This window comes from Rattus rattus, chromosome X, assembly GCF_011064425.1.
Source record: "Rattus rattus isolate New Zealand chromosome X, Rrattus_CSIRO_v1, whole genome shotgun sequence".
NCBI classification, from domain to species: Eukaryota; Metazoa; Chordata; class Mammalia; order Rodentia; family Muridae; genus Rattus; species Rattus rattus.
Genome location: NC_046172.1, coordinates 29794600 through 29815063, shown reverse-complemented (window position 1 = coordinate 29815063; position 20464 = coordinate 29794600). Strand labels below are relative to the sequence as shown.

Below are 20464 nucleotides of genomic sequence, written 5' to 3'. Positions count from 1 at the left end.
ATATTCGGGTTAGTTGGGGCCCCCTGGCACCTATGTAGCAGAGGACTGCTCCATCTTGCCTCAGTGGAAAGGATGTGCCCAATACTGTAGAGACTTAATGCCCCGTAGAAAGGGAATGCTGAGAAGGTACTCTCTTAGAAGAAAACGGGAAGGGGGATGGGATGAAGAACTCTGGGAGGGGGACTGGGAGAAGAGGCAAAAATATAAAAGCCTGTAATGATAAGGGAGGAGGGAGGAAGACAAAGAGAGAGGGAGAGGGAGGGAGGGAGAGGGAGAGGGAGAGGGAGAGGAGAGGAGAGGAGAGGGAGAGGGAGAGGGAGAGGGAGAGGGAGAGGGAGAGGGAGAGGGAGGAGAGGGAGAGGGAGAGGTGGTGTGTACCAGTTAGCACCTGTTGTGTAATAGATGATTCCAGCAATTGTTTCTTCTCCCATTTGTGGGTCGTTAGCATGATTCAGACCTGGCTTATCTGGACAGATCTGATTCAAATTATAGATTGGGTTGAACTGAGGTTCAGGCTTCAGGCTAACTGTATGTTTCCCCAGGAGTTTATTGTGGGGTCGAGGTTGTAGGAAAACATACCTTCTTACAGCCACAAGAGAGTTAGTTCAACAGTACACATGCATTCCAACCTTCTGCTTGGATTATATTTACCAATGTGTCATTGGCCAAAGTCATTTACTTGATCCATGCCAACAACAATGAGGCACAGAAATTGCCTACCTTTAGTGAGATGAAAAGGATGTGTATACTTGTAATTCAACTGTCCTGGGACTAAATACCACACTGGTTTCTATGAGGTACTTACATCCATTAGAGTGCCTGCTTATCATTGTTTGCATTTCTCCATTCAGAAGTGATACAATGGGAACAGTAATGCTATCAGTGTTTTTCCTGACCCAAGGGATATGATGGATTTGGCAGTTTAAAGTCTTCTTGGAAATCAGGCATGGGCATGTAGGCAGTAAGATTGCCATGAGCTTTATGCTAGGTGGGGTTACAGGTATAGCACCAGGCATACAGTGTAACAGAGCAAAGCTCTGTCTCCAAAATACCCCAATATATACATACAAACATACATGTTTTCAAATATGTAAAATAAAGCTCACTTCACTGGCACGTTTCTGTCTTTTTTGTCAATCTATTGAGAAAGTGTTACTTCACTTCACAGCTTGACCACTCACAGAACTGAATTGAAGTCACTCTCACTGGGTGTGACAAGTAGTCTTATGAAACAACAAAGAGTGTCTTTGGATCCTTACCTGGTGTTACCGATCGAACGACCACTGGCTTTTCACTCCCTGCCACGAACCCAAAGCCCAGCACAGGGTCCCTCCTCATCTCCACCTTCCGTGGAGCTGGGGGAATGATTTGGCAGCTGTCAAACCGAGGGTCATCAAATGGGATTGCCTGTGTCATGTGACTGTGGAGAAAAATACAGACAAGAGAAAAGAGGTATCAATGTGGCAGTTAGGCATCGGCCTTGAAATGAAACCCATTGTCACTGAGAGAGAGAGTAGGAAAGATATAGAGACTCATGGTCCTCTTTTATGATCTATATATTGCTCCTTGAGAACTCTGTAATACCCACATTAGGGCTTTGCACTGACTGTTCATACAATGTGGAATGCTTGTCCTACAGATATTTGCAGGCTGCACTGTTGCCTCTCTCAAACTTCTCTTCACATATAGCCATCTTATAAAAGACTACCTTGGAATACTATTTTAATGTTTTTCAAGCCTATTTACCTTTTTTTATTTTCTTTCTCTACCAAGGTACTACTTACCTACAAATGTACTACAGAAGCCATTTATTTTTATGATGATTTTTTTTTATTTTTACTGTTTTGCTTTTGATGACAAAAATGTACATACAGCCTTTAAAGGATAAAGTACCTAGTTGTTATGTGCATAGAGCTGGGAGTAGAACCCGGGACCTCATGTATGCTATGTACCTGTTCTGCCATTCAGCTACAGACCTAGTGTTACAAACTTAATTATGTTCAATGATATATTTTCTGTACTTAGAACTGAGTGTGACTGACAGCAGGTTTTCAAAAGTTAATTGAATTGATAACCAGGGAGAAAAAGTTACTTCTTTGTATAACACTATCAAGTCTTAACTGAAATGCTGACCCATGGTCTCATAAGGTAATGGACATTCCTTAGGAAGTATATATGGTACTTGAGCTTAGCAAAGTTAAAATAACTTTTAACTTATTTAATAATAAGTTAAAACACGGATGTTTTAGTGCTGATGCACTATGCTGATACCAAATAACATTCTCCATTTCAAAAGGAACTAAGTGTTTAGGTTTTGACATTTACTTTGAAAAAAAATTATTTGAATGATTTAAATGAACTTTCTCATTAACTGAAGTCTTAGTAATAAATCAAGCTTGAATATTATATGACATTTGGGAAGTATAATTCTCTTCAGTGGTGTAGCCCTTGATTATTTGCCCTTGTTCTAATAAATAACTTTCTGCCCACACTTGTGCAAGAAAGTCTAAATAAACTCAGTGAAAGAAGACATGAAAATAGAAGGGGGATCTGTTAAGAAAAATGGTTCTGACAAGAGAGGGAGTGGGATGAAAGGAGAGGGATAGGGGAATAGAGAGGCAAAGATTAAAACAGAGACTGAAGGAACACCCATTCAGAGCCTGCCCCACATGTGGCCCATACACATACAGCCACCCAATTAGACAAGATGGATGAAGCAAAGAAGTGCAGGCCGACAGGAGCCGGATGTAGCTCGCTCCTGAGAGACACAGCCAGAATACAGCAAATACAGAGGCGAATGCCAGCAGCAAACCACTGAACTGAGAACAGGACCCCCATTGAAGGAATCAGAGAAAGAACTGGAAGAGTTTGAAGGGGCTCGAGACCCCATATGAACAACAATGCTAAGCAACCAGAGCTTCCAGGGGCTAAGCCACTACCCAAAGACTATACATGGACTAACCCTGGGCTCTAACCTCATAGGTAGCATTGAATATCCAGTAAGATCACCAGTGGAAGGGGAAGCCCTGGGTCCTGCTAAGACTGAACCCCCAGTGAACGTGATTGTTGGGAGGAGGGCAGCAATGGGGGGAGGATGGGGAAGGGAACACCCATAAAGAAGGGGAATGGGAGGGTTAGGGGGATGTTGGCCGAAACTGGGAAAGGGGAATAACACTGAAATGTAAATAAGAAATACTCAAGTTAATAAAAAAAAAAAAAGGAGTAGATTTGGGATATAATGATGATACCATCAACAAAAGATAATACCTAAAACTTCAAAGTGCTTTTGACTTAAGAGTCACCCCACAGATTAAGGGAACAGAGCAGTCACTATCATGACATTTGTCAACAATGGAATTAATATTAAAATCATGAGGTGTCTGTGTAGGACTGACCTAGGCCCTCTGCACATGCATAACAGTTCTGTAGATTGGTGTTCTCATGGGACTCCCAACAGTGGGAGCAGGAGCTATATTTAGCTTTGTTACATTCCTTTGAGACCTTCGCTTCCTCTTAGGTTGCCTTGTCTAGCATTAATAAAAGAGGAGGTGCCTATTTTTATTGTAATTTGGTATGCCAAGTTTGGTTTGTACTTTGGGAGGCGTGACCATTTTAGAAGCAAAATAGAGGAGGAGTGGATGGTGGCGGTGGAGGTAGGATAAGAGGGGAGAAAAGGAAGGAGGAACAGGGAGGACATAGGGGAGGGGAAACCACAGTCAGGATGAAATGAATGAATGAATGAATAAATAAATAGTTAAATAGATAAAATTATTTAACACAGAAAAAAATAATGCAGTATTGTCCCTCAAGTCCCCATAGCTAATAGGCTAGAAAATCTTGCCAATGACCAACTCCCACAATTCCTAGGAAAGTTTTCATTCATGACAATTGTCCAAGACAGTTTTCTTTTGAGGAAGAATAACTTAACTTTATTCTACATTTATTTAATTATGCTCTCTCTCTCTCTCTCTCTCTCTCTCTCTCTCTCTCTCTCTCTCTCTTTCTTCCCTCCTCCCTCCCTCCCTCTCTTATGTGTTCGGGAATGCCTGTGTGTACTGCGTGTGCACACTGCGTGTGTGTGTATGTATGTATGTATGTGAGTGAGCGAACAAGAGCACACACCACAATGTACATGAGGAAGTCAGAAAGCAACTTGCAAGAATTAGTTTTCTTTTCCTACCATGTGGGTCCTAAGGATTGAACTCGTGTCATCAAACTTAGCAGCAGGCACATTTATCCACTGAGATTTCTCCCCAGCACTCATTTTAACTTAAAATATTTTTCTTCAATAAGCAAAAATTTAATTTTAAAATACTTTGCAAGTTACTATTCTATACACTGTCTGGACAATGTACTGTCCAAATGTAAGAAAGAAAGACAGGGACAGAGGAGGCATCATGTTCTTCAGTGTAATTAATAAGAGTTAGGGAAGATCAGCAAAGATCCTCTGGGAATTTCTAAGAATATAACATATAGGCTAGGATTACACAAGTTTAAAAATCTTCAAACAGAATGTAACTGTTTGAGACATGGAACGCTAGGAGAAACAGAATAGATAAATGTGTTGTATGCTTTTTTTTTCTAAGGCTCATCTGCTATGTGATTTAACTCTTGAAGACCTTACTGTGATGAAAGCTGTTTGACCCTCTTCACAAGCTCTTTTCAAAAGCCATGACAGGAAAAGAAATGAATGCAAGAAAGAGGCTAAGAAAATGTACACTCTAGATAACAGGAAAGAGGATAAAATGATTTGTTGGCATCTCTTATAATAGCTCATTGGCAATTAAATTAGAATATTTTAAACATCTGTGACTTCATTAGATTCTTTCTAGGAGACAACAGAGTAACAGTATTTAAAGTTTCAATATATCATTCATTCAACAACTCTCATATTATAATTTAATAACAATATAATAATAATGAGTTATTAAACATCAATCTCACTCTAAGTATTGTTTATTCTAAATGCTTTCCATATGTTAGTTTGCTTAATCCTTCAAGACAACTTCATAATATAATAATGTCTTCATTAGTCAATGTATTAAACACCCACTGGCTTCTCCATTCTGGAAATATAAAAGGAAAGAAAGCAGAGAAACTTAAAATGTTCCTACAAGGTTATGGTGAGTAAGGAGAGAATTTACGCAGGGAGGCTGGGCAGACAACTACTGACCGAATGAGGGTGCTGCAAAATGTTCTACCAGCGACCAGGGTAACATTTGGAGGAGGTGCTCTCAAGACATAAGGATCATGAAGTGCAATGGGAAGAAAACATACCTAGTGACATCTAGGTGTCAGTTAGAGTTAGGTAATGAAGGAATGGTGGTAGAGATCCTACAAACAGGGCACCGGCTCACGGGTGTATTTGGTGTTTTGCTCTGAGTAAACCAGGAAGCCAACGCAAAGTCTGAATGTCAGCATTCTATGTTATCTAATGTTGTAATGTTAACATTCTACCATCTCAAGTCTGAATAGTAGCATTCAGCTGCTGTGCTGACAGCAGAAAGGACAGTACATAAGAAAAGAGTACCCACGGCTATGGCGTCCCTTCCGGCAGATCATAATGGCTCCCACTGGGGTAAGATAACAGATGTGGTAGAAATTTGGGAGCTTTTTAATACTGTTGGAAGCCATTCGGATGAATCAAGGGAACTTTTCTCCTGCACATACCTTCTCTCCGTAAAGAATGGACCCTGAGTCCACGTCCTGATGCAACTATTGCATGTCTTCTCACTATTTGCTCAGGACACAGGTACTTAGGTCTAGGATGGACATGAAAAACCAGCATGGTTATTTGTAGTCAGACTTTGAAGTCAGGCTGTTTGTAGTAAGGCTTTGGGTTCCAATGCCACTGAATACTAGCCATATGACCTGCTTCCTTACTTCATACAACATCTGGAAAATGATGACAGTAATTATAACAATCTCATAAAGGAGATGTGCAAAGCAGACAAGGCATGTAAAGCACTTACAAAGTGTTTGGTAAAGTGTTTGGTACATATTACATGTTCAGAAAATGATAGCTTTTAGTTTTATCTCTAAACTTCCATGAGTAGAAAGGAATAATTTTCAGACATAGCTAAAGTATTCCGTTATAAAATTTGAAAACCAACTATGCTGGTTATTTTTACATCAACTTGCTATAAGTTAGAGTCATTTTGGAAGAGAAAATGACAATTGAGAAAATGTGTCTGTGGACCAGCCTGGGATGTATCCTCTGGTTTGATGATTGGTGAGGCAGGGTCCATTCTATTGTGGATACAGCCACTCCTTGGCTGATGGTGCTATGTGTTATAGAAAGCATTCTAAGCAAGCCAAAAAAGAGTAAGCCCTGAAGCAGCACTCCTTCGATGCCTCTCCATCAGTTCCTGACTCTAGATTTCTGCCCTACTTGTGTTCCTGCCCTAACCACCCTCAGTGATGGAGTGAGAACCAGAAGTGTAAGAGGAAATAGAACTTTTCCTCCTCAAGTTGATTTTGATCATGGTATTTTATCACAACAATAGAGATCCTAGCTAAGAAACCAACCTACCATCTCAAACAATTGTAGCCCAACTCTCTGGGTAACACGCATCATTAATTCAAGGCTTTCAATTAAAATGTTTAGATCAAATGCAATGGCAGAATAAATACAAAAAGGACTTGAGATACCCAAGGCACTACTACACCGGGGACACAGAAGAATACAAAAAGATAGAGGGAAACATAAAGAATGAAAAGATACCGTGGAGTACAGGAATAAGGAATGTGCTGGAGGGATTAGAGATATTAGAAGTGTTCCTTTTTGCTCTGAGTCAGAGCTGAGGCAGGCAGGAGCCTCCCTTTCTTATATACTGCTTTCCTGTGGCAGCAGTATCTCATGTGGGGCCATATACCTGCACTGTAGTTCCCTAACCAAATTGGTTACAAACCTAATCAAATGCATAGTTTCCGGCTGCTGCAGGTTTTAGCATTTAATGTTTATTAAATATTTTTATTCACTTTGTTTGCTTATATATTGAGGGAAAGCCTCTGATAGCGTTGCCATTTTCTTGTTCATCTGGTTACTATTTCATCTAATGATTTCAAAGTTAGCAGTTATTTTTCTTCAGTAGACAGATTTGCCTTAAGATATTCCCATACCATGAAATGCCAAGCTGATCTTTGTGGTAAGGCAAGAGTAGGGGGAACCTGAACTTTCAAGATTTTTTTCCTTTTGGTGAGGATGGTTGTGAGTTTTTATAAGGATCTCAAAAGCCACATCTTTTCACCCTTTGAACATGCTTCAGTAAACTCTAATGCTGAAACTATAAGAATACAGTGATGCAGTACATAAACCTTCATCCCTCCTTCCCCAGGGTCCCCCAGCAAACACAAATAGATAAGTCAGGAATCTATGACTTGAAAATAGGGGCTAATAACTGAGGTGGAAAATGTATCCATCCGGATTAACTGAACAGTCTTGCTATTTCTTGGGGAATTTCATTTCTAAAGGGACTGTGTGACTCCTGCTGCTTGATTTCCCATGACAAAAGAAAAGGAGTTTCCTTGAATTTTTGGAGCTTTTGCTCCTCTCTAACAATCAAAGAATCATAAAAAAAAATGGCATTTACTGGAAGAAAGCATACTAGAAGAAAACCTATAGTCTATTCTTGGACTTGATACACCCATTAGAGTCAGCAAGATACTTCTATAGAAAATGTGCTGAGATGGAAGATTCTAGAAGGAAGAACCAAATTTGGAAACATCACCTTTGGTGTGAATATTAAGGTATCTGAACAGGCATGTGATGACAGGTTGGTCACCTGCGAGGTTACAACTTGAACCAAAATGGATATAAATAGGCATCTGTGCCTGAGTTTAGCATGATAAGGTGACTTTAGTACCAAGAAAGTCCAGTTGTCATTTCAGGAGAACACCAGTCACCTGCATTTATATCCTGTTCCATCTCTCTCCTAGGAGCACTGGCCTGTGTAGGAGAGAAATTCCATCTTCCTTTCCACTGCTTTCCATTGCACTCAGTACATTTTTCTCCCTCCTTTTTTTTTTTTTTATTATTAACTTGAGTATTTCTTATATACATTTCAATGTTATTCCCTTTCCGGTTTCGCAAACATCCCCTCCCCCTCCCCCTTCCTTATGGGTGTTCCCCTCCACCCTCCCCCATTGCTGCCCTCTCCCCAACAGTCTAGTTCTCTAGGGGTTCAGTCTTAGCAGGACCCAGGGCTTCCCCTTCCACTGGTGCTCTTACTAGGATATTCATTGCAACCTACGAGGTCAGAGTCCAGGGTCAGTCCATGTATAGTCTTTGGGTAGTGGCTTAGTCCCTGGAAACTCTGGTTGGTTGGCATTGCTGTACATATGGGGTCTCGAGCTCCTTCAAGCTCTTCCAGTTCTTTCTCTGATTGTTCAACAGTGGTCCTGTTCTCAGTTCAGTGGTTTCCTGCTGGCATACGCCTCTGTATTTGCTGTATTCTGGCTGTGTCTCTCATGAGCGATCTGCATTCACATTTTGATCATCCGTCTTGAGTTTCATTTGTTCTAGGCATCTAGGGTAATTCAAGCATTTGGGCTAATAGCCACTTATCAATGAGTACATACCATGTATGTCTTTCTGTGATTGGGTTAGCTCACTCAGGATGATAGTTTCAGTTCCAACCATTTGCCTCACTAATTTCACAAAGTCATTTGTTTTGATAGCTGAGTAATATTCCATTGTGTAGATGTACCACATTTTCTGTATCCATTCCTCTGTTGAAGGGCATCTGGGTTCTTTCCAGCTTCTGGCTATTATAAATAAGGCTGCGATGAACATAGTGGAGCACGTGTCTTTTTATATGTTGGGGCATCTTTTGGGTATATGCCCAGGAGAGGTATAGCTGGATCCTCAGGCAGTTCAATGTCCAATTTTCTGAGGAACCTCCAGACTGATTTCCAGAATGGTTGCAGCAGTCTGCAACCCCACCAACAATGGAGGAGTGTTCCCCTTTCTCCACATCCTCGCCAGCATTTGCTGTCACCTGAGTTTTTGATCTTAGCCATTCTCACTGGTGTGAGGTGAAATCTCAGGGTTGTTTTGATTTGCATTTCCCTTATGACTAACGATGTTGAACATTTCTTTAGGTGTTTCTCAGCCATTCGGCATTCTTCAGCTGTGAATTCTCTGTTTAGCTCTGAACCCCATTTTTTAATAGGGTTATTTGCCTCCCTGCTGTCTAACTTCTTCAGTTCTTTGTATATTTTGGATATAAGCCCTCTATCTGTTGTAGGATTGGTAAAGATCTTTTCCCAATCTGTTGGTTGCCGTTTTGTCCTAACCACAGTGTCCTTTGCCTTACAGAAGCTTTGCAGTTTTATGAGATCCCATTTGTCGATTCTTGATCTTAGAGCATAAGCCATGGGTGTTTTGTTCAGGAAATTTTTTCCAGTGCCCATGTGTTCCAAATGCTTCCCTAGTTTTCTTCTATTAGTTTGAGTGTATCTGGTTTGATGTGGAGGTCCTTGATCCACTTGGACTTAAGCTTTGTACAGGGTGATAAGCATGGACCATCTGCATTCTTCTACATGTTGACCTCCAGTTGAACCAGCACCATTTGCTGAAAAAAATGCTATTTTTTTCCATTGGATGGTTTTGGCTCCTTTGTCAAAAATCAAGTGCCCATAGGTGTGTGGGTTCATTTCTGGGTCTTCAATTCTGTTCCATTGGTCTATCTGTCTGTCTCTGTACCAATACCATGCAGTTTTTATCACTATTGCTCTGTAATACTGCTTGAGATATGGGATAGTGATTCCCCCTGAAGTCCTTTTATTGTTGAGGATAGTTTTAGCTATCCTGGGTTTTTTGTTATTCCAGATGAATTTGCAAATTGTTCTGTCTAACTCTTTGAAGAATTGGATTGGTATTTTGATGGGGATTGCATTGAATCTGTAGATCGCTTTTGGTAGAATGGCCATTTTTACTATATTAATCCTGCCAATCCATGAGCATGGGAGATCTTTCCATCTTCTGAGATCTTCTTCAATTTCTTTCTTCAGAGTCTTGAAGTTCTTATTGTACAGATCTTTCCCTTGCTTGGTTAAAGTCACACCGAGGTACTTTATATTATTTGGATCTATTATGAAGGGTGTCATTTCCCTAATTTCTTTCTCGGCCTCTTTCTCTTTTGTGTAGAGGAAGGCTACTGATTTATTTGAGTTAATTTTATACCCAGCCACTTTGCTGAAGTTGTTTATCAGCTTTAGTAGTTCTCTGGTGGAATTTTTGGGATCACTTAAATATACTATCATATCATCTGCAAATAGTGATATTTTGACTTCTTCTTTTCCGATCTGTATCCCCTTGACCTCCTTTTGTTGTCTTATTGCTCTGGCTAGAACTTCAAGAACTATATTGAATAAGTAGGGAGAGAGTGGGCAGCCTTGTTCAGTCCCTGATTTTAGTGGGATTGCTTCAAGTTTCTCTCCATTTAGTTTAATGTTAGCAACTGGTTTGCTGTATGTAAGCTTTTACTATGTTTAGGTATGGGCCTTGAATTCCTATTCTTTCCAGGACTTTTTATCATGAAGGGTGTTGAATTTTGTCAAATGCTTTCTCAGCATCTAATGAAATGATCATGTGGTTTTGTTCTTTCAGTTTGTTTATATAATGGATCCGTTGATGGTTTTCCATATATTGAACCATCCCTGCATGCCTGGGATGAAGCCTACTTGATCATGGTGGATGATTGTTTTGATGTGCTCTTGGATTCGGTTTGCCAGAATTTTATTGAGTATTTTGCATCGATATTCATAAGGGAAATTGGTCTGAAGTTCTCTTTCTTTGTTGGGTCTTTTGTGGTTTAGGTATAAGAGTAATTGTGGCTTCATAGAAGGAATTGGTAGTGCTCCATCTGTTTCAATTTTGTGGAATAGTTTGGATAATATTGGTACGAGGTCTTCTATGAAGGTCTGATAGAATTCTGCACTAAACCCGTCTGGACCTGGGCTCTTTTTGGTTGGGAGACCTTTAATGACTTCTTCTATTTCCTTAGGAGTTATGGGGTTGTTTAACTGGTTTATCTGTTCCTGATTTAACTTCGGTACCTGGTATCTGTCTAGGAAATTGTCCATTTCCTGCAGATTGTCAAGTTTTGTTGAATATAGGCTTTTATAGTAAGATCTGATGATTTTTTGAATTTCCTCTGAATCTGTAGTTATGTCTCCCTTTTCATTTCTGATTTTGTTAATTTGGACACACTCTCTGTGTCCTCTCGTTAGTCTGGCCAAGGGTTTATCTATCTTGTTGATTTTCTCAAAGAACCAACTTTTTGGTTCTGTTGATTCTTTCTATGGTCCTTTTGTTTCTACTTGGTTGATTTGGCTCTGAGTTTGATTATTTCCTGCCTTCTACTCCTCCTGGGTGTATTTGCTTCTTTTTGTTCTAGAGCTTTTAGGTGTGCTGTCAAGCTGCTGACATATGCTCTTTCCTGTTTCCTTCTGCAGGCACTCAGCGCTATGAGTTTTCCTCTTAGCACAGCTTTCATTGTGTCCCATAAGTTTGGGTATGTTGTATCTTCATTTTCATTAAATTCTAAAAAGTCTTTAATTTCTTTCTTTATTTCTTCCTTGACCAGGTTATCATTTAGTAGAGCATTGTTCAATTTCCACGTATATGTGGGCATTCTTCCCTTATTGTTATTGAAGACCAGTTTTGGGCCGTGGTGGTCCGATAGCGCATGGGATTATTTCTATCTTTCTGTACCTGTTGAGGCCCGTTTTTGACCAATTATATGGTCAATTTTGGAGAAAGTACCATGAGGAGCTGAGAAGAAGGTATATCCTTTTGCTTTAGGGTGAAACGTTCTATAAATATCCGTTAAGTCCATTTGGCTCATGAGTTCTCTTAGTCTGTCTCGTCTCTGTTTAATTTCTGTTTCCATGATCTGTCCATTGATGAGAGTGGGGTGTTGAAATCTCCTACTATTATTGTGTGAGGTGCAATGTGTGTTTTGAGCTTTAGTAAGGTTTTTTTTTACACGTATGTAGGTGCCCTTGTATTTGGGGCATAGATATTTAGGATTGAGAGTTCATCTTGGTGGATTTTTCCTTTGATGAATATGAAGTGTCCTTCCTTATCTTTTTTGATGACTTTTAGTTGAAAATTGATTTTATCTGATATTAGAATGGCTACTCCAGCTTGCTTCTTCTGACCATTTGCTCTCTCCCTCGATTTTAATATACCTTTTGCCCAAAGAATGTTACATGGATGAACCCAGATTTGACAAGTATTGATTTTTCCAGTGTTTGGGTAGATGCCCTTGCTGTTCTTTTCCAAACATTAGAAGCCAAAAGTGAGGTTCTGTACCTTCATCCCGGTCTCTAGAGTGTACACATGAAAGACAAAGCAGAGTCTAAGCCTCCATGAAAAGCCACAGGTAGCAGAGCTGCCTAGACTTTAGGTGACCTGAATGAGGGATTCTAAATGAGTGTGTTATGAGGGTTGTTATACTACATTGGAGGTATGCATAAAAACTCATAGAATTTTGCAGCCTGTGCTTTCAATAACATTTAAAGGGAGCCTCTCTCTCTCTCTAGACCCATTCTTCTCATATTTCACAAACAAATATATTGTAGTCAGCAACCAGAGCAGGAAACCAGCTATCCTGATTAGGGGAATCTATTCCCTGATTGTCTCTGCAGTATATTCATCCAGAACTCCCAACATCCCTGACAGGCTTTAGGTAGTCTGGGAGGGGCTTAGTATGGAAGCTTTCACTAAAATCACCAAGCTAAGCAAACCTGAAAATTCTCCAGCACTGGAAAAAAGAAAAAGGCAAATTGAAAGGGACAAAGCAAGCTAAGTGTGGGTTGCTAAAGCTGACAGATTACAACACAAAAATGAAGTAGAAAAGACTATGACAAGGTCTTCATTATGCCAACATTAGTGTAATGTGACAAAATAATATATTGAAAGCATCTTTTGTTCTTTTTCCTCATTGAGATTTTTCTCTCCCAGCTCTGAAAGAGAAGATATGTACATTTCAGTGTCTGATTTGAGGTAAATGCCTTTACTAGAGATGAAAGTAAAAGCTGGTCCCACACCACTCTTCCTATGCATTTTCCCCCTGAAAGTATGAACAACTTAGTAGAAGAAGATAAAGTGGAAGACTGCAGTGAAGAGCAGAAACATTAGAAGTAGTAATTTGGGGCTTTGCCTAAGAAGGCAGCGAGCCCCTCAGGCTAAGTGTAAAGAAATGGGAGACTCCGTGAAACTTAAGACACTACATGAGTTATCACAGAAGTGGGCAAGGAAAAAGGAAGACATCAGTGTCTGCTAGGATTTCTGCCCTGCTGAAGATCCTCAGACATTTTGAATCTTCAACATGATTATACATGAATTCAATGCAGAATCCCATATCTGCACTCCATTCCTGGGCTACAGCTTAGCCTGCCTTCCTGTACACCTACTGCCACTTGGGAAAAAGAAGTGAGATACCCACACCCTAAACCCCCACCTGCTGGGCCCCTAGCAAGCTCAGCAATCCTGAAGTTGTTCCCATCCCCTCTGAACTCTATCTTCTGGTCCACAACTTTACCTGAAATCCAGGATCTGTACTTCACTCCTAGCCACAACTCTGCCTCCCTGGAGGCCTATTGTCAATCCTGCTACAGCACTTTAAAGGCCTCTACCTATTTGAGTGTATTTTCCTGTATTCTTTAAGGGATTTATTCATTTTCCTCTTTAAAGGATTATATCATCCTTATATGATTGGGTTTAGGGTCATCTTCTTGTGTTTCAGTCTTGTTAGGCTATCAACAACCCTGAGATTCTACCTCACACCAGTCAGAATGCCTAAGATAAAAACCTCAGGGCACAACGGATGCTGGGGAGGATGTGGAGAAAGAGGAACACTTCTCCCTTGTTGGTAGGATTGCAGACTGGTACAACCATTCTGGAAATCAGTCTGGAGGTTCCTCAGAAAATTGGACATTGGACTACCTAAGGATCCAGCTATACCACTCCTGGACATATATTCCCCAAAATGCTCCAATATATAACAAGGACACATGCTTCATTATGTTCATAGCAACTTTATTTATAATGGCCAGAAGCTGGAAAGAATCCAGATGTCCTTCATCAGAGGAATGGATACAGAAAATATGGTACATTTACACAGTGATTTTACATCAACTAGTAAAAACAGTGACTTCACAGAATTCATAGTCAAATGGATGGAATTAGAAAATATCTTCCTGAGTGAGGTAACCCAATAACAAAGAACACACATGGTATGCACTCACTGGTAAGTGGATATTAGTTCAAAAGCTTGGAATACAAAAGATACAATTTACAGAAAACATGAAGCTCAAGAAGAAGGAAGACAAAGTATGCATGCTTCAGTTCTTCTTAGAAGGGGGAACAAAATACTCACAGGAGGAAATACAGAGACAATGTAGAGCAGACACTGAAGGAAAAGCCATCCATCCCATATATAGTCACTAAACCCAGACACTATTGCAGATGCAAAGTAATACATGGTGACAGGAGTCTGATGTAGCTGTCTCCTGAGAGACTCTGCCAAATACAAATACAGAAGTGGATGCTCACAGCCAACCATTGAACTGAGAACAGAGTCTCCAACGGAGGAATTGGAGAAAGGACTGAAGGAGCTGAAGGGATTGGCAACCCTATAGGATGAACAACAATATCAACCACCCAGACCCACCAGAGCTCCCAGGGACTAAACCACCAACCAAAGAGTACACATGGAAAGACCCATGGCTCCAGCAGCATATATAGCAGAAGATGGCCTTGTCAGGCAACAATGGAATGAGAGGCCCTTAGTTCTGTGAAGGTTCGATGCTCCACAGAAATACCAGGATTGGAACACTGGAGGGAGGAGGTGGGGGGGGAGCACCCTCATAGAAGCAGGGGGATGGGATGGAATAGGGACTTTTCTGAGGGGAAACTGAAAGGGGATAACATTTGAAATGGAAATAAATTATCCAATAAAAATAAATTAGTTTAAAAATATAAACATAGGGTACAGAGCTAAACAGAGAATTCTCAAAAGAGGAATCTCAATGGGTAAAACATTTAAAGACATTTTTCAATGTCCTTAGTTATTGGGGAAATGCAAATCAAAATGACTCTGAGATTCTACCTTATACTCGTTAGGATGGTTAAGATCAGATTTCAAGGGACAGCAAATGCCTGCAAAGATATGGAGCAAGGGGAACACTCCTACATTCCTAGAGGGAGTGCAAACTTGTAAAAACACTCTGGAAATCAATTTGGCGGCTTCTCAGAAAAATTGGATGAGTTCTACCTCAAGATCCAGCTATATCTCTTTTGGAATGTTCTGCAATTCTTGAAGAACACTTGCTCAAGTATATTCATAATAGCTTTATCTGTAATATCCAGAAACTGGAAAACAACCTAGATGTCTCTCAGCTAAAGAATGGATAAAGAAAATGTGGTTCATTTGTGCAATGGAATACTATTTAACTATTTAAAACAAGGACATCATAAATTTTGAAGAAAAATGGATGGAATTAGAAAATATCATCCTGAGAGAGGTAACCCAGTCCCAAAGTGACACTCCAGGTATGTACTCATAAGTCGATATTAGCCTGAAAGTACAGAATCCATACACTTTAATCCGTAGACCCAAAGCAGCTAAATAACAGGGAAGGATGGCTGAATCTTTCTCAGAGGAGGAAATAAACTGGATATCTATGTTGGATGGAGGGACGAAACAGGACAAGAGAGGGGATCTGGAGCGGAGCAGGGTGGGGTGGATCAGGTGTGAGCAGAGCAATGGAGAGAGAATGGAAATCAGTGGGGGCATCTCTAGGGTGTGCCAGAGACCTGTGATAATGGGGAGGCCCCAGGGTGCTATGGGGGCACCTGAAGACTCCTGGTAATAGGGGCTATGAATTTTTTTTAAATCTTTTTTTACTTTCATTTTTTTACATTCCAGTCGTTGCCTCCCTCCTGGTCCATCTTTCCACAGTCCCTCATCCCATTCCTCCTCCATCCTGACTCCAAGAGGAACTCCCCTCCTCACCCCCATCTCAGGCCTCTTCACTCCCTGGGGCCTCACTTCTCTGAGAGAGTTAGGCATATCTTCTCCCACTGAGACCAGACCATGCAGTCCTCTGCTGTATATGTGTTGGGGCCTCAGACCAGGTCGTGTATGCTGCCTAGTTGGTGGCTCAGTGTTTGAGAGAGATCTCAGGGATCTGGGTTAGTTCGGACTACTGCTATAGTAGGGGCTTTCTGAAGGGGAAACTGGGAAAGGGAATAACATTTAAGGTGTAAATTTAAAAATATCCAATTAAAGAAGGAAGGAAAAAAAAGAAATGAGAAACAGTACACGAGGGAAAGGAGAAATCATAGATTAGAAGCAAAATGTCTAGGTAAGTATACTTAGACGAAACATTATGATAGGGGTTTAGGAATTCCTGCTAGCAAGAATCCTAAACATACCTGTATCCAGAGCTAAATCTTGCTACTGGTGATCCAGAGGTCAAGGGGCACAGTGACTTGGACATTTCTGTTTTCATGTTCCTGAATTCTATCTCTCTTACCATGTATGTTTTTATATTCAATTCTCATATTTTAAGCAAATAAATCTGTGCAAGTCTCAGTCCTTGGGATCAAAGGAGCCAATCCAGATTCCTCCACTGAAGATGAGTTATTTTTAATAGAAATAACTGCACACAATGGGGTTTCACTGCACATAACAGTGTGCCTCGTGCTTTTTGCCTTCATGAACGTGTGTCTCATAGGTTCCCAAGACATTGACCTTCGCTAATCAATTCTGCAGGCCACTGTCAGTGAAATTTCCACAATGTGTCAGGAGCATTTAACAAATCAAAGCTTAGAAACTTACATAGTCCTTGAAAGCCAGGAGATTCCAGGATGATTAACCTTACAAGCACAAATAAAAGACTTTTGTTGGAGAGTTTCAGAAAGCTTTAGAATAAGCGGGGCTTCTTTGCAATAGGGTAGACTAAATATGCAAAGTTTAGTTCATTTTAAAATAGTTTACAAATGTTGTGCTGCCCTTCATGGAGATGTGAACAGCCCCCTTTTTAAAGAATGCAACAAAACAAATTCTAATTTTTTATGGTATTATAAAAGAACACCGAGTAAGAAAAATGTTCTGTGTAGTCTGTTACAAAATGACAGTTCTTAGAATGACAGTTCTTATTCTCAAAACAAAGAAAAGAATACAGCCTGAGAAGTTGGCTACATAGATAAAGTGCTTGTTATGCAAGCACAACAGCCTTCTATCCCAAGATTGCATATCAAAATGTCGATCAATGGGGCCAGAAAGACTGCTCAACAGTTAAAAGTGTTCACTGTTCTTATACAGGCCCTGAGTTGGTTCTCAGGACCTACATTGGATGGCTCACAACTCCCTGTTCCTCCAGATGCAAAGGATCCAACGCCCCCTTCTGATTTCTGTGGAAACTACATTCACACACACAGACACACACACACAGAGACACACACACACACACATACACACATACACACACACACACACACACACACACACACACACACACACACACACACACACACACGCCAGGCATAATAGCACATGCCTTTCATAATAAATGATCCACACTAGGGAAACATAGACAGAAGTGGATCACTGTAACATCAAGCTGCATAATGACAAACAGACAAACAAACAAACAAACACAAAACACCAGTTGTAGATGATGGCTTACATTTGTAGTCCTGGTGCTTGGGAAGCAGATACAGGAGGACCTCTGGGGTTTACGGGCAATTCAGTTTACCCTATATACTGAAGGTCAGGTCAGTGAATGAAACTATCACATTTAGGAAGGCGGATGGCATCTGAGAAGCCACACCTGAGGTTAATCTATGGCTCCTGCATGCCACTCCCTACAAAAACTAATGCAGCCATGGTGATGTAGCATTGACCATAACAAAATGAAGCTTCCAGGGTAAATTTAGAGATGGTTCCTGGTGAAAAAATTCGGTGCAACTTATTGTAGCAGAGAAACCTAAGGGAGCTCACATGCCAAAAATGTAGTTGCTTTTGGAACAAACAAGTAGAATGGCTAGGGAAATTTATTGTCTTCCAATAGAAGTTGTTGGCTACCAGCCGACAATAAACTTTACAAAGTGTTCTTCTCAGAAAAAAAAAAAGAGATATTTTAATGATGAGTGAGAAAATAATTTGATTTTTTTCTACATAAATTTGGATTGTGCTAAGCATGGAGGGAAACAGATGTTTGGAAGTAACAGTTGTCTAATTGTTTTATTGAAAATTATGCAAATATATACAGATAGAAGCTGCAGTCTTTGAAAATGTGGAAATGGATTTCTCTAACCTGCTTAAAAATCTTCCAATTGAAGCGTTCCAGTGGGCTCTGAATTCATTTGGTAAATACAGGAAAAGGCGACATTTTCCATTTGGTTTATGAGAATAGATGATGGGCAGCAGAGAAGTTTCCAGTTGAATTCCAACCAATCCTTTGCATAGATGAGAAGGAAACGAAGCCACCAAGCAAGCAGACCAGCACCAGTCTTTGTCCACTTGTCCCTTCACAGTTTTCTGTGGCTCCTTTTCTTTCTCCAATGATTTAATTCAAATCAAGTAAAATATTAAGCTGCACTCACAAGACCTTCTAATTTTTTTACAGTAAAGCGATGTGAAGCATTAGATTAAAAAAAAATCATCTCTAGTCACTTCGATGTCATTTAAGACAGTAAATGACTGAATGCAGCAATGATATGATTAAAATGTCTATCTCACTTGCAGTTTTACCTTGCTTGATTTGTTTTCTTGTTCCTGTTTCTTTAGTTTATTTGGAGGCTGGGACTTGCCATGAAGTCCAAGCTGGATTCAAACTTAAAATCTCTACCTCAGCCTCTCCAGTATTGGTAGAATGGGTCTATGCCACCACACTAAGTTCAATTCAGCTTTCAAAAACTCATTTTAGTACATTTTAAACCTCAACATATTCATAACACTATATATATATATATATATATATATATATATATATAACTAATATAAGTGGGAGGGAGAGACGTTCAGTGTTTAAGAGTATTGTCTGCTCTTCTAGAGAACCCAGGTTCAACTCTTAGCACATAAATGGTAGCTCACTACCCTTTCTAACTCTAATTCTAGAGGCTCAACTGCCTTCTTCAGGCTTCCACGGACACTAGACATGCACACGATGCACAGACACACATGCAAGCAGGCACTCATAAAAATTCTATACATATGCATGCATATATAAAAACAGTAACTATATATATATATATATATTCATCATTGTACGAACTCATAATGTACTTTACCAGTAAAGGTTTAAAAGCTCATTAGATGGAGATTTTGTTCTGTATACTCCAGAGGGTTCCTGACTCATGGTGCAAGCTCTATGGTTGACTTCCATGCTCACTGTGGGCAAAGTCATCCATCTTAAAAAGATCACTATTGCTCTGGAAAGGCCCAGCCTTCACATTCCACTTTAGTGGCAATTTTAGGAACTTAAAAAATGAGAGTAGAATCTGATTGGAAATGATACATTTCCATGGCTTATCTCATCATGCCCTGGCAAGCAAAACGAAATGGAATGGCCCCAGGTTTGAGTGGCAAAGGGACAGATTGATGGTTCTTACACAAGCTCTTTGCTCAGGGCTCCAACAGATTGAGCCCTTTGGGGGTTAAAAATTCCAATCACCCCAAATATTTCTGAAGTGTCAACATCTGTTGCTCACAGAGCATGAAGTGCTGCATGGCTGGACAGACTTTTTCTTCTTGATTGATTATCTCTTTCTCTCTCTCTCTCTTTTAACCTGCAGGAAAATACGGTTTTTGAACAAAAAAACTTAATAAAGAGCAAAGACTTTCTCAAGCAAAACCTTGAAACTTTGTAATAAGGAACAAAGCCTTTCTCAAACCAATTAAAATAATCACTTCAGGTGCAGGAAACTGAGTTCTAGCCACATATTAGGGCAATCATGGGGAAGGGGTGGGTAAAGAAGAATAAGTTTTATTACCATGCCAAGGTATTATGTCTCCTATGGTATACTTACTTTCTCTGAAAAAATGATATAATTGTTTTATACTTATGACACTGTGGTTCTAGCAAATGCAACATAGAGGTATATGTGACACAGTGACATGTCTCAATTTTAATCAGAGATTTTTAAAGAGTTACCTGGCCACATTTTTATAAAATCTCCCCATTTTATAATCTTTACATGATTTTTTAAAAAGTGATTAGCTGGTTAACGCCCATTTTGATAACTAAATGCTTTTAAAGAAGAGAAAGGTGATAAGACATCTGCAGTAGCACGGAGGCTCCGGAAGAGACGCGAGATCTTCCTGGTCGCTGCCCATCCTTGAGAGAGCCGTGGGCAGAACCTCGCGACGAACTCGAGCCTACCGGGATTGAAAAGTAAGACAACTTATCTGGTTGCAAGTGACTTGCCGGGTGGAATCGGGAC

At 40.1% G+C, this 20464-nt stretch overlaps 1 protein-coding gene across 1 annotated transcript in view; it reads right to left on the bottom strand.

Moving 5' to 3' along the window:
* Positions 1 to 20464, bottom strand: part of Frmpd4 (FERM and PDZ domain containing 4) — a 627756-nt gene that overhangs the window by 129528 nt on the left and 477764 nt on the right. Inside the window, exon 3 of the mRNA XM_032889687.1 lies at positions 1260 to 1420. Within this exon, the coding sequence (XP_032745578.1) occupies positions 1260 to 1420 (161 nt within the window). The remainder of the gene's footprint in view (positions 1 to 1259; positions 1421 to 20464) is intronic.